Here is a 15,123-nt window from a genome sequence, read left to right as displayed (position 1 = left end):
GGCTTGAAAAGTGACTATTAAATCCTGTAGCCATGTATGTGATATATAATTACAGACCAGCCAAGAAATATTATTTCAATCTGTCTTTTCTGGGACTTCTATTCTTTGGGTGTGAGTTGTGACTTATTTATGATTCCTAGTACCTCTACAAAATTTTATAACTTCAGATTCCCTTAAATATCCATTCAACTATTAATAATGAGTGACTGTCTCTGAGGAGTGGGATAACAGGGGAAGGGAAAAAACAACTTTTACTTCTCATTTACTTAGGTCTTGAGGCTTCAGGTTTTCAGTTTTACCCACCTCTGTAAACAAAGACTTCTGCCCTCTCCATTCCTTACCACATCAGCCCTCATATCTATCCACATAAGCCAAACCACAAGATAACAATATCTTCGGCAAAAGTAACCAACATAAATGAGGTCAGGGTAAGCGACAGGGGTAAAGAGTGAGACATTCTTTTAGGATGTATGGCCTCTTAATATGCACATGTTACCGCAACTGTGTACTGTCTTTATAGAAATAAAAATTTGGTACATAAAAACATGGTTCAATAATAGTAGCTTAGTTTCATTCATAGTTTTCGACACTTGTATAAAGTATTATATAAAGATGCTTTAAACAAAAGTCTGCAGTAGAATTTAAATAGCCCAAAGAAGTTTGAATGGTTAAAATTTAATTTTTTTTAATAGGCCTGGAATTAGGCCAAGAATAACTCAGTTACTCTTGGCTATAGTAGGAACCAATAAATTATTCTACTACCTATATCTCTTCTAAATTGTTTGCCAGAAAAACAAAATGAAATATAGATATTTCATATACCATATTCCTTTCATTTGGAAGAGAGACTATTTGGTATGAATGTTGAATTTACCAAGGTTTTTATTATCTTAATAGCATTACTATCTTTGAATGAGAGGAAAGTGAAAGGATAATTTGTAAGTTAAAATGTGAATAGTTGGTTTGCAGTTTATTGTCTCTTGCCTGTGTGGCCAGTTCTGAACATGGGGTAACTATAAAATAATGAGGCTGCTTTATCTGAACTAAAAAGTAATGAGACTGATGTTAGTCAAATTCAGTACTAGAAAAAAAGTAAGAAAATTTGAAAGAAATGGAAAACATTGAGGTGATTTTCTAATTCTATAGAAAGGTGTACCTGATACAATTAGAGAACAGAAGAAGGGAAATGATTGAATTCATGCCTTGATGAAATGTTTGTGAATTAGAGAAATTAAACATATAAAGGGATGTATATGGCTTACTGGCAGATCATTAATTCAGTCTATAGAGTGTCCCAAGTATGGGAATTGCTTTTGTGTCTTTATAGTCTAATGTTAAGGAAGCTGTTTTTAGCTATACTTAGAATTAGCTTTCTTTTCTCTGTATGCAGCTATTGATCTTTGGTTTTGTTCACCTTGATAGATAATGTTTTTTTTTTTTTTAATTTTTTTTTTGAACACTCAGTTTCCCAGACTTCATTTGAGAGTGTGTAGTACATGTCAGTAAGTAGGCTTTGCTGTGAGGGAATCTCAAAATCCTAGAATCCTGTCCCTAACTTTTTTTGACTGTGTTTTTCTTCATTTGTGAAATTTGTGTTAATAAAAGTACTCAATTAAAATACCGGGTAGGTATGAAATGGAATCAGTAAAAATGATTTTAGGAATATTTTATAAATTAAAGTGCTATATAGATATTACAGTAATTTATGCAGTTTCTCATAATTGCTCAGAATCTTTTCAAGAAAATTAATTCTTCTCTCCAGTGGTTCATATATCTTTTCTATATACAAGATTATCATCTCTTTTTTCATACCATACATACACAGACATTTATATCCTGAATCCAGATGAGTTAGGCTCAGAAGTGCATTGATTCTCTAGCTTCAATCTCAGAAGACCAGTGGAGTGTTATTTTTGTAAATAATGCTGATTTCATTTTGGCTGATGTACTTGGAATTACGTATAATGATGAAATGACTGTTGGTTTATTTTGAATGTAAATATAGTCATCTCCCTAGTTATTTGGTATTTAATATAATTTCATAACTGCTTTTCTTATCACCATCACTCTCAGGTCTTAAAAAGTAAATTCTGAAGAGTAAATAACTATAAATTTTAAGTTTCAATATCATTTTTACAAATACTAGAAAATTGCCATCTGCCTATATTTAGTATAATGAAAGAGAGGTACAGGTATGAGGTGACTTCCTGAAGGGTGACAGCACCAGTAGAACTTACTGCCTTTTCCCCAAGGTCATTGTAGGTCTGGGCTTATTGTGAGAATTCATGTCTGAACCTAGCCTGTCTTGGATTAACAGAGCCTCAGTACACTGATTCCATTCAGGAGCTATTCCAGGACATTAGTTAGGTGTTTTCTCCCTGGGCTGGGCTTAGGGTAAGCTTTGCGTGTTCTTAAACCTAATTGTTCTCCTGACACACAGAGAAACAGATTTAAGCAACTTATCTGACTCTAGAACCAAATGGGTTTCTTGGTGTCATTGGACTAGAGATGGGGTCTAAGTGAAATCTCCCATGACAGCTCCAAATTCATTTGGCTTCGAATTCAGACCAATTTCCATAGTTTTATTAGAGCTTAATGGGCTTCATTAAATGATTTTCGAGTTATTTAATTTCTCAAAAAGGCTTTTTTCCTTACCAGTTTATGTGGTTGACATTTTCTGCCTCCTTACATGTCACTTAACAGATGAGAAGACGTAGGTGTCTTTAATGTATTTTTTAAATTTAATTTTATTTGTTTTTCACTGTGTTGGGTCTTTGTTGCTGCGCACAGGCTTTCTCTAGTTGCGGCGAGTGGCAGCTACTCTTCATTGTGGTGTGCGGGCTTCTCATTTCAGTGGCTTCTCTTGTTGCAGAGCATGGGCCCTAGAGCATGCAGGCTTCAGTAGTTGTGGTGTGCGGGCTCAGTAGTTGTGGCACATTGGTCTTAGTTGCTCCGTGGCATGTGGGTTCTACCCGGACCAGGGATCGAACCCGTGTCCCCTGCATTGGCAGGCAGATTCTTAACCACTGTGCCACCAGGGAAGTCCTGTAGGTGTCTTAAAGAAAGGACATTCTTATTAAACATTGAATCTTATTCACATAGAATTGAAATGACCTTTGTGAAAGGATGGTAGAATTTCATTTATAATAGGCTGGACCTTAAAAAATTAAAGAAGATATAAAACATTAGTAAACATCTTTGTGTTTGCTTATAGGAAAATATTAATAACATTGATTTACAGAATTTATGGGAAACAACAAATGCGTGTAAATTTGGAGTTTTTCAACTTAGAATAATTTACTGATAATTTTTCCCTAAGATTCTGTATCTGGATTCTGGCAGGAAATAACTGGCACACTCACAGGGACTTGGAGAAAATCTAATGAAGGGAACTTTTTACAGACGTGTGGGTAGGGTTTAAGAGAGCCAACAGGAACAGAAATAGAGGGAGCTATTCCTATTCTGAGTCCTGAAAGAGAAGGAAGAGGGGCAGTTAGCAGAACCTGGTAAGAGTCATATCTATAGGAGAGGGGGCCATGTGACAGAAGCTGTGGCCAGGAGTGGTAGAGTGTACCGCCAAAGCTGCAGTCCCTCGGGAGGAAGCAGAGAGAAGTAATACCCAGATCTTTTTCGCCTCCAACTCCCTGATTCTCTGTTGGTGCTGCCCATTGGGCAAACACAACCAGAAATCAGACGGCAAGGGAGCCTGGATAGTGCAGTCAGTAGAAATCAGTCTTCCAGAGTACAGAGCAAGCTAAAGAAAAGGCAGGGATGAACCTAGAGGGGGACTGTTCTGTACAGTTTCTGAGTAGGGGAGCTTGAGTATCATGCATTTTTATTCAGAATTGTTCATTTTAAGTATGAGTTGGGCAAAGCTGGTTGGGATCTGCGTTCCTCTTATAAATTAGAATTTGAGGTGTTAACTCTCAACTCATACATCTTCATTTTATAATTCCACATTATTGCATTTAACTTTTTTTCTCTTCTCTCTCCAGATTACAATTCCTAGACGTTCTGTGGCATCTACACAGTCGACTTCAGGTAGCTTTCATTATGGTCAGCTGCCAGAAAAGAAAGACCTTCATCCCATGGAGCCCACTGTGGAACTTTACTCTCCAAGGGAGAGCTTCTCTGGCTTGGTTGTGACAGAGCGCGAACCTCCTAGTGGAGGAAACAGAACAGACTTTGGGCTTCAGATAGATCATATTGGTCATGACATGTTACCCAGCATTAGAGAGTGTGACAGCTCCCAAGACCTGGGACCAAAAGACCTTCCTGACCATAACAGACTGGCTGTGAGAGAATTTGAGGGTCTCCCTAGGGAAACGGAAGAGAAAAGCATGCTTGTGGGGTCAGATAATGAAGATGAGAAGTTGAGTAAAGGGCAGCCTTATATTGAGATCTCCCCTCTCCCAGGAGACTTGGTGACGGTGGAAAGGGATCACTCAGCTACTACTGAACCTCTTGATGTGACAAAGACACAGACTTTTAGTGTGGTGCCAAATCAAGACAAAACTCACGAGATAGTGAAGCTTTTGGCAGTTGGAACTTCAGCGATATCTCCACGAGTTATTGACCAACATGTTGAAGGACAGATAGGCCAGGTGGCAGCAATGCAAAAAGGTAAGATATCTAAGGAGGATGACATCAAGAGTGAAGACTTGCTGAGTCATCAAGGAGACCTCTCTACTTTTTTGCACCAAGAGGGTAAGAGAGAGAAAATTGCCCCTAGAAATGGAGAACTATTTCATTCTGTTTCAGAGAGTGAACATTGTCCTCCATCTCGGAAGGATGTGGTTAGGTCATCCTTTGTAACTAGACACAGCCGAATTCCTGTTTTAGCACAAGAGATAGATTCAACTTTTGAATCATCCTGTCCAGTCTCTGCAAAAGAGAAGCTCCTCCAAAAGAAAGCTTATCAGCCAGATCTAGTCAAGCTTCTGGTGGAAAAAAGGCAACTCAAGTCTTTCCTTGGGGACCTCTCAAGTGCCTCTGATAAATTGCTAGAGGAGAGATTATCCACTATTCCTGCTCCTTTTTCTGAGGAGGAAGTCTTCACTCCCTTTTCAAGACTGGCTGTAGACTCACACCTGAGCAGGTCAGCCGAAGACAGCTTTCTGACACCCATCATCTCCCAGTCCAGAAAGAGCAAAATTCCAAGGCCAGTTTCATGGATCAACACAGATCAAATCAACAGCTCAACTTCATCTCAGTTCTTGCCTCGGCCACCACCAGGAAAGCCACCCATGAGGCCTGGAGTAGAAGCCAGGTAATGCTGTGTGCTCTTCTCCCTATGTTAAGTGTGTAGCATTATTTCTGTGTCTGCTTGATTATGTCATTGGTTTCATTTTTTTGTTGCCTGCTTCTGATCATCTACTTCCTTCCCTGCCTTTCCCAAGCCTTATAGCATAGTGTAGTTGAAAGGGTCAGTTTGATCCAGGTTAATTCTTAGCTCTCGCACTTTCTAGCAGTGTGAACCTCAATTTCCTTATCTATAATATGGGTAAAACATTTGCCTCATGGTTTTGGGAAGAGGAAATCAGGTAGAATATGTCTAGAGCTTTGTTTAGTGCTTTTTAGCATGCAACAAAGGTTATGTCTCTTTCCCAGTCCATTTTAACTAGATACTCGGTAATTTTCTAGTTTTGTCCAGTCAGAATCCCGTTATAACAGATGTCATTATGACGTCAAATTCTGGGGAAAGATACTGTGTCTGTAATATGATGAATGGACCCTAGTAACAGTTCAATTTATCTGATTATAATGAATTAGACAAAAAAATCCTTTAGGGAGTTTCCCTACATCTGATGATATACAGGACCATACATAATAAAGATATTGCCTTAATATTTACTGTGTGGTATGCTTGTTTATTGAAATATTCTTATGTGTAGTTGACCATGGAGTGATTATATTTTGAAGAGAGGAAAATATTGGGAAGTAATGAACCAATTAAGAGTGCTTTCCTTGGAGCCATTACTCACTTTTCAGAGTAGAATGGTCTAAACCCTTGGAGAAGAAGCAAAAGGATAGTCTTTTAACAAAAACAAAGTGGACATCAAAATAAATTTACCTGAAAATTATAGCTTGTTCTAGATAATAGGCCTCCACCTGTTATAAGGATTTCTGAAGTATATTAAAGTGAGGTTCTATCTGCATCATTACCCAGCAGAACTTGCTACCCTTACCTAAAGTTAAGTTTAGTTTTGACTTGCCCTAGGGTTTCTTTCAGGTTCAAAGGTAACTAAACACTGGATTTGAAATGACCATGGAACTAGACTTCAACGGGAAAAATGGTGATGAGTAAACAGCAGTCATTTAGCTGAGACATTTTAAAAAGATGATTCCATGGACAATATTCACCCGTCCCCCCTTTTGCTTGGCATCTGTGCTTAATAGAGATAGTATATCTGTGGCTTGAGCTGCTTTGGACTGCAACAAACAAATCTTAATTACTATTTACTATTTACAACTTTACATGTCCCCTCAAAGTAGAACTTGGTAACTTGATAACAAAGCCAGATGTGTGGCATTGTGCCAGATATTACAGAGCTGACCAGCCTGAAACTCATCTGGGAATTCAGTGGGAGCTCAACTTTCCCACATAGGTCCTGGCACAGAGGAATTATCTTATTCCATTCTTCAATTTTTACAATAAGATCCATGAAGTTAGGCTTAACCAAAATGAGTTTTATGTCATTTGTCAGTATAAGTAGATGGTGGGGAAGGAAGAAGAGAGAAAATTCAGAGAAAAAATCAGTAAATTGTTGCTGATCCATGATGGTGATGGTGGCTGTATATGTCTCCTGCATCCTGCAGGTGCCAGTACAACTTGGAAGTTCTTCTCCCGTTTCCTTCCGTAAGGAGTGGCATGTCAGCAGTTTGAGGTTTAAATTCTTAAACTGAATGGATTTTAGGCCAAGACAGAAAGATATGTAGGGCAGAGGAGACATTGCTATTTATGTGAATGCTTTCTAGATGGCTTGGTTGCCAGTAAGAGAGGCATTCGGCTCTCCTGAATCTCAGGGTATCGTCAGGGGCAGAAACTGAGGCCCAGAGAAACCAGTGACTACTCTTTTCTTTTGGAAATTATTAAATGAGGTTGAAATATATTTTTATCTGTAGTTCCTGCTGTTGGTGAGTACTGTTGAAGACTTACATTGTGGAGTTTAATGTTTGCCTAAGTATATATAGAATTCCTGTTCTAAAAGCCTTAAACAAAATTGTTTACTCTCCCTCATGTGCTAACATGCTAGAGACATTTCATTAAGTTAATTCTAAAATGGGAAGAGCAAACATGCTATAGGAGGAAGGGGCTTAACAACATGTAAGTGCTTCTGGATGGCAGACATCCAATTAAGTACTTTACTGCACTTGACTGCTCAGTAACCCTGTGAGATAGATAATATTCCCCTTCAAAGCTGGAAGAGGTTAAATAATTTGTCCAGGGTTATACAGCTGGTATATGAAAGAGTAACTCCGCATCCTCTGTTTCCTGATTTTGACTCACATCATACATATTATGATTTGGGACATTGTGACTTTCTAGGCACACTTAAAGTGAATTAAAATGAAAGTAATTATTCTCTGTTTTCTTTCAGGCTCCGCAGATATAGAGTCCTAGGGAGTAGCAGTTCCGACTCAGACCTTTTCTCCCGCCTGGCCCAAATTCTTCAAAATGGATCTCAGAAACCCCGGAGCACTACTCAGTGCAAGAGTCCAGGATCCCCTCACAACCCAAAGACACCACCCAAGAGTCCAGTTGTCCCTCGCAGGAGTCCCAGTGCCTCTCCTCGAAGCTCTTCCTTGCCTCGCACATCCAGTTCCTCACCGTCTAGGGCTGGACGGCCCCATCATGACCAGAGGAGTTCATCCCCGCATCTGGGGAGAAGCAAGTCACCTCCCAGCCACTCAGGATCTTCCTCGTCCAGGAGGTCCTGCCAACAGGAGCACTGCAAACCCAGTAAGAATGGCCTGAAAGGATCCAGCAGCCTCCACCACCACTCGGCCAGCACTAAAGCCCCCCCAGGGAAGAGTAAGTCAGCCAGTAAACTCAGCAGATAGGAGCTGGGCTGCATCTCTGTGAAAGGTGTGAGATCTTCCTCCTAAATCTGATACATGTGTGTCCCTGTACTGTCTATTTAAAAAAATCAGTGTTGATCTTGTCTTGCAAAAGAAAGTAACATGATAAAATATTTATAAGAAGATATATGATAAGAAATTACCTAAGATAGGCAGCAAGCAGATCAGGAATCAATGTCTTTGCATAGGAAGGGGCAAGCCAGCAAAATCCAAGGGGGTGAAACTGGCTAAATGAACTCTCATTTCTTATCTGCCTTCAAAACAAAAATGTTGAAGGTAGGGGGTGGATTGGAATTTTAAGGGGTTTAGCCTACTTTTTTTTAAGGCTCTACTAAAAGATTATATAGCAAAAGTGAAACTTCTTACTTTAATATTTGCTTTCCAAACTTCCCAACCTCGGAGAGTCAGAATTGCTCCGATATTAGAATATGTAAGAAGTGTGTTGCTGGGGAGCCAGTGCTCGTATACATTTGGCTTGTGTGTTTATCTGGTGTATTGAGAGTTCACACCTTTACTTTGCCTCATTCCTAGTACCCTCCCTGGATTTCACATTTTTTAAAGTTAGTGTTTGTCACCTGATCCAGTCTCTCTTATTTTGACAATACATTCTAACGTGCTTTTGGCAGCACATGCTGAGAATTTCAAATCCAATTACTTTTCTAAATCCCCTAATATTTCTCTTTGGAGCAACAGTTACTTAACTCAGTATATTTTTATTGTGAAAAATAACTGATGAAACTTAGGTAAAGGAAGGAAAAGTCTAAATAAAACTACTTTGCAGGCTTCAGTGCTTTAGGGAGAGGGACAGAGTGTGGAGTAATACCTTCAAGATAGAAGAACCCTCTTTCCCCTGTTAGTTTCCTCCTTGTGGAAGGAAAACTGACCAGAGTAGACCTTGCTTCCTTAAATCTTCTAGGTACCAACTATTTCTACTATCAACCTCCAAGACAATACCAGGGAAGTACATTGCTGTGGAATGTGACGTTATGCTTTTAGAGCTTTAGAAAGAAAAATAGGAAGAAATTAGGTATGTTGAGGCTTAAAATTCTCAAACTTTGTATTTTATACATTTAGCCAATAAGGAATGAGTATCTGAGAAAATAAATTTAGGCTCAATATTTATCTTTTAAGATTTTATTACCTGCTTCACCTGTGCTTTAGTTTGACTATTTGGGCTTCTTGACCTGATTTCCATGTAATCTTAATTTATAAAGCTGTAAGGAGGATCATATTTGTTCTGATCTCACTCTTCTGCTAAGAGGAATCAGTAAAAGTTAAATTATACTAGATTTTTTAAATGAGTTCTTTTATACTCACAGTTTTTGTGTTGTAAAGACCTTATTAAGGTCAGGTAAATTGGTCTGCTTGCTGTTGAAATTTGCCTTCTAGCAAACATCTGTGCTTTGTCTTTGACCTTGTGTTTGCTGCCAAACCTAATACGGTTGAATTGGAAAACAGAAAAAAAGAAAGATATTTCCTCACCAAGTGAACATATTCTAATGCTGCATCAAAGCTGCCCTGAAGCTGCACTGAACTTATCTTGTTCTCTTTATCTGTGTTGAGCTTTTTGAAAAAAAAAAAAACAAAAAACAAAAACTCAAAACACTATTGAGGCATATACAGTCTCCCCTAAGAAATATAGCATAGTGTGGAATCTTAATTTCTCTCCGGTTTCAAGACTACAGAGGAATGCAATAGATAAGACATATTTGCTGTTTAACTAAAGCGACTGTAATATTGGAAGACCAATCCTTCTGTATTATATTGTATAATAGTTGCTATAACACTACTTGCATGTCTTCATGGTAAATTATATAAATATTTATAAATATATAGAGAAACATATGCTTATATAAACTCATTCTTTCTCATTCTCCATTTGTAATTTCAAGATCACAGATGGTAAAATTACTTTTTATTGTGTGCCTCGTGTACACTTGGGCCTTGTCTATCTTCATTTTCTGAAAATACGTTCTTGGCATGTGACACAACATTCTTTTTGCCTTCCTTGTGAATAATGCAAAGGTTGGCAGTCTTTAACAAGCCAAGATAGGTTATTTAATTTTCATTTTTGAAAGATTTTAATAGGGGAAAAAATTACTAGGACTCGCTTGTAATACTTGTTCAAAGATTTGTCATGTTAATTACATAATTCTGTCCTTATGGTTAGAGTGGATAAACTGGGATGATAATCATGGGTCTGACATAAATTGATTTAAAAAAAAAAATCTTTTACAAATTACCATTCTGCTTTCCTCTTTTCACCTCACTTGGGGAGGTGGGCGGTGGGAAGTAATCTACAATTAAGAAATTATCTTTTTCCTGTTTTATTAGCTAAATTGTGCTAAAAGTAGCCAGCTTTAAATCCTGAGCCCTCTAATCAGAAATGTGCTCATGGTAACTACTTGAAAAGCTGATGAGGCTGCAAACTGTAGTATGTGTGCTATTTTATTTCTTATTGGCATTTCTCTGCTAGAAGTCAAAACTGACAGTGATGGCAACATGGCAACTGAATGTTTCCTCTCTTTTTTGGTTCCTTCCATTTTTCTCCCAGCTTTTCCACTGTGTTGCCCCCCTTTTCTAAATGGCACTGACAAACTCAAGATCCAGAGAGAAACAGCCTTGTTGTGTAAGAATATTTTATTTTTCATGTAGAGAAAAGAGTTAACCAAAGATATTTCTGCTCTGATACTTTCAAAAGAAGACAGATTAATTATATCTCATGTATTAATAGATACACTTAAGAGGACTATCTTGTATAGAGATTTACTCTACGGTTTTTAAAAGCAGTTTGTTTTTTTAGATTTTAGATGTCTTGGGCTAAAAAGAGATGTTCGCAGCCCTGAGCAAAGCACTTTTGGCACAAGGATTTTTGTTTTTGTTTTATTTTAGAGTCTGATACAGAAAACGAGTTGGGTTTTGTTGTTGTTAGTTCTTTTTTATTTATTTTTAACTTTTTTAGTGATGGCATATTTCAGATTTCAGTGACAAACATAGATCATCCAACTGATTTTAAACCAGTTTGGTTATTCTACCTAAGGTGAGGGACATGGCCGTCAATTAAAGTCAAGCCAAACTATATTAAGAGTAGTATGGGGCAGAAGTTAAAATTATCTTTTGAAAGCCAGGTGCCTCCTAGTTTCTCCTTTCACAACAAAATGGCTAGTTACCTAGTCACACTTGCCCTTACCCTCCCTTGTCTAGTCTTTGGAGTTACTTGGGTGGAGCGGAAGATGGAATTGGCAACAGTTCAGTCCCTTTAGGTAGCATTATTCCTAAATTATGCTGCCAAATCTCCAGGGTGTAGATTGTTTGAAATGTTAAAATTCCACATAGCAGTCTTTTGCACAGCTTAAAGGCATTTAACTTTAATGTGTAGTGAACAAAGAATGAAAATTGGGTCATATCAAATTTAACTTTAAAGCACAGATTATAAACATTTTCGAATGTTAAGTCTTAAGTAGGCACTCTTATTCTCAACTTGGTGTGCAAGCTAGCCTTGCTGACAGTGGCATAGTTACATTTACTGTTTTTCAAGTTGCATGTTGTGGAGTGAATGCTTTTTTGTTTTTGGGGGGTTTTCCTGAGTTAACAAGTTAATCAAGTCCTAAATTAGTGGCAAAATGGTAATTGAGACCCACTGTTGTCATTATCTACTCTATATTGATTGCTTTAAATACTTAACAAATCTCAGCTGCTCACTAATCTAGCGGACTAGGGTGCAGTATCTGTTCTGCTCTTAGCCAGTATGGGAATTTGAAGTTCTTCTGTAATCATCAGAGATTCCTTCCAGGCCACAGATTTTCATGTGAATGTTTGTATGGTTATATTCAATTGACAAGGAAAAGTGTTGGTGCATGTTTTATAAACCCAGACACAGACAGTTAAAACGATAACTACTTTTTCTATATCCAGTAGCTTTGAAGTAAAATCATTATGCTTGTTCCCTGAAGAGCAGAGGATTCTTTGTTCTAGGAACTACATTCTTAATCTAACTTTAGGAATTGGTGATCGGAGAAACAGGATCCAGAATTCAGAATTTAGTGTCTTAGGGCAAAAAATGCATCTTACCCTGGCTATTTGAAAATACATTTATTTGTAGATAAGTCTAGATTTAGTCTTGAAAATCAAAATGTTCACATTTTAAAACTTTTCATTCCTTGATATCTATCAAAACGTGGCATATGTTAGGGAACCATTTCTTCTGTCATGTTCATGTGTTTTGGAATTAAGTTATTTGCGTTCATTGTTTTAAAATCTGCCCATTTCTGTTTATACGTATTTACCACAGATGTGTTGGGACTTTGCCTAAAGGGTGAGATATTTCAGCACCTGTATCACTGAGGAGATAGAACGGTTGGTGACAACTGTATAGTTTTGAGTTTGGTTCTGTAGACAGTTTATTTGCAGAATAGTTATTTATCTGTGTTCTAATATAAAAAGTATTATGGCATGGATTAAGGCATGTAACCACTATGGTAGTCTTCACATGTCAATATTTACCCAAGTTCAGAAATCACAGGTGCATATTTAGACCTTAACTTAGAGAAGGGAACCAGAGGCAGTTCCAGTCCTCAGACCATATAGAAAGATGTAGTACATTGAAAACCCCAGGTGGTTGTTAGGACATCCCACTTCCCTGTCCTCATCCAATAGAACTCTGGTATATACTTCAAGGATGTGGGAGTAGTGTGGAAACATATCATTGGATATTCTCAAGAGTTTGGCTGTCCCTCTGGAAATATGAGAAATTTAAGCCAGTTAGACTCAGGAGCCTGCAGAATCTGTTGCCAACATTGCTAGGGAGAACTGCAGGAGATAAATGGGGAATTCCTATAGTTCTTAGGTAACTCCAGGACATGGGACAAGGATCTCCCTATTCATTTTAAGGAGAATTGGATGCTGCACATCTCAAATCCCTGGCTGGACATGAAGTGATGATATTAAAGTCTTGACCCATCAGTACATTTTCTAATTCAGTTGTGAATACCTGCTCCAACTTTTAAAACATAAGCTTGATGTTTACTCCCCTTAAGCAAGTTTGGAAAATTGCTTGATGTGATACACAATCTCAAGACACTGAATAGCCAAGCTGAAACCTTTACTCAGTAATGATTTGAATATTTCCTTAGATTTTGCTGGATCCTTGGTCTTAAGGAGACATGTAAAGGATGTGAAGCCTTTTTCTTCATTGCCCTGTGGAACTTTAACAAGATCTGCCTCTTTAATTGAAGTGACAGATACGGGCACAGTATGTATCACTGATGATACTGACATATCTCTCAGATACCCTGGGCCAGGGGTTCTGGGTTCCTTGACCTAGAGAATAGGATTCAGTGAGGCAGACCTTTGAGCCCACGTGACTATAGAATTTGCTGATGATATAATTTTACACACTAACGATAGGAAATTTTATCTATCTTTTCAGTAGTTTAATATTGTCTCATATTGTGTACATAAGTGTTCACTCACCCTGTTAAAAACACTAGGTAGACCAAATTTTTATATAGACTACCATTGCCATATGTTGCTTTTTTTTCCCTCTTAAAATATACAGTTTAAATCCTAAAATTCATGCATGGCACTTCACCATACCTGGGGTCTGTCTGGGTGTTCTTCTCTCATCCACAAGGGATAAACAAACCTACCAGAGCTTGAATGTGATTTATTTTAGGGATCAAACCAGGGAAGGGGAAGCCCTTGGGATTTTTTTCTTTTTAAACTATTCACCAGTTAGGTAAGTTAGTTCACTAAGGTAAAAAGCATTCAGAGATACAAAGATAGGAAGCTAAAGGAAATGTAACACTGTGCCACTTGGGGCTCTGAAATTGGATTGGATGAACTGAGTAAAGAAAATAACAGATGACCCAGGCTTGAGCTCCCTCATTTCTCACGCACAGTTCGTGGTCCCCCCTCCTTCTGACTCCTTTCCTAAAATAACCAAGTGCTGAATTTCACTGGGCCATTTACATACAAGTTCACAGCTTTTAGGAAAAAAGAGGGAGTTGGGAAACACCTAGCTTTGAATTAGATATAATTCTTGAAAGTTCTGAACTATTGGCAGCTCTTAAATCAGATGGAATCACAAACCAGAAGAATTCTCTCTTGTCGAGCAAGACCAGTAAGTTAGAGTAATTTAACAATTTCATAGTTTTCTCCCTTTCTTCTCCTCTTAATGAAATCAGAGTGATGAGAATTGCTCTTTGAAATACCTTCAAAGGTATTGTATCCATTTCCCTTCCAAGCAGCCCTCTTTATGCATTTTTGCTCAGGCAACCAAGGACATAGAGTATTGGCAGAAACATGGAGTGCTTTTGTATAGGCCATCTGTACATAAAAGTGTAACTATTTATTTAATTTTCCCATTTGTATCATATTAAAGCTTTGTACAGTGTTTTAAGTTCTGTTTTAAAATTATTTTGTATTTTATTTTTATAATCTAGTAATAAAATATTCATTCCGCATGCAAACTCTAGTTCTATTTGTGTGGTGGTTTGGATTTCAAAGGTGGGAAATATTATTTTTCTGATAAAGTTATTGAATGCACCAGAGGTTACAAGATCAACAGGGAGTAGAAAGTGTTCTATAAATGCAGTACCGCATCCAGAAGTGACCTAGAAAAAGAAACACTGGACTGAATAGAAACTAGGCGTTCACAATCCCTGCAGATAAAAACCAGGGGTTCTTTTTCCTTCTCTGTAGGAAATGTCCCTGTAGCACTGGAGTGATTTGTGCTTCCCACCATTCTCTCCTTTCCACCTTCCTTTGAACCAGGGGAACTCTCAGGAGGCATTCACATGGGCACTGCTTCACCCTTCCTGATTTGGTCTGGCCTGGAATGTTAGTGCCATTTGTTTTTCTCTGCCTGGTTCCCTGTCTTGATTTCTCAGTGAGCAGCAACATCCAAAGAGGTGACTGATGTTTTTCGAAATAAGAGAAATTAAGAAATAACTCAAGCTCCCAGAAGCTAATTATGTATATGCCTGTTAACTTCTCAACTGCAAAGTAGCTCACATATTAACCTTGTGTAATGTATAAGGG

At 37.9% G+C, this 15,123-nt stretch overlaps 1 protein-coding gene across 7 annotated transcripts in view; it reads left to right on the top strand.

Moving 5' to 3' along the window:
- The window catches only part of TTBK2 (tau tubulin kinase 2), a 144,936-nt gene extending 130,379 nt beyond the window's left edge, over positions 1–14,557 (top strand). For all 7 annotated transcript variants that reach the window (XM_019935369.3, XM_073800833.1, XM_073800834.1 and 4 more), the window contains 2 exons: positions 3,996–5,269; positions 7,602–14,557. In XM_019935369.3, coding sequence (XP_019790928.1) covers positions 3,996–5,269; positions 7,602–8,064 — 1,737 coding nt within the window. In that variant the 3' untranslated portion in view covers positions 8,065–14,557. The remainder of the gene's footprint in view (positions 1–3,995; positions 5,270–7,601) is intronic.
- The last annotated feature ends 566 nt before the right edge of the window (positions 14,558–15,123 follow it).

Source organism: Tursiops truncatus, chromosome 2 (assembly GCF_011762595.2).
Source record: "Tursiops truncatus isolate mTurTru1 chromosome 2, mTurTru1.mat.Y, whole genome shotgun sequence".
Taxonomy (NCBI): Eukaryota; Metazoa; Chordata; class Mammalia; order Artiodactyla; family Delphinidae; genus Tursiops; species Tursiops truncatus.
The sequence above is the reverse complement of the archived record's forward strand: the minus strand, read 5'-3'. Positions and strand labels throughout refer to the sequence as shown.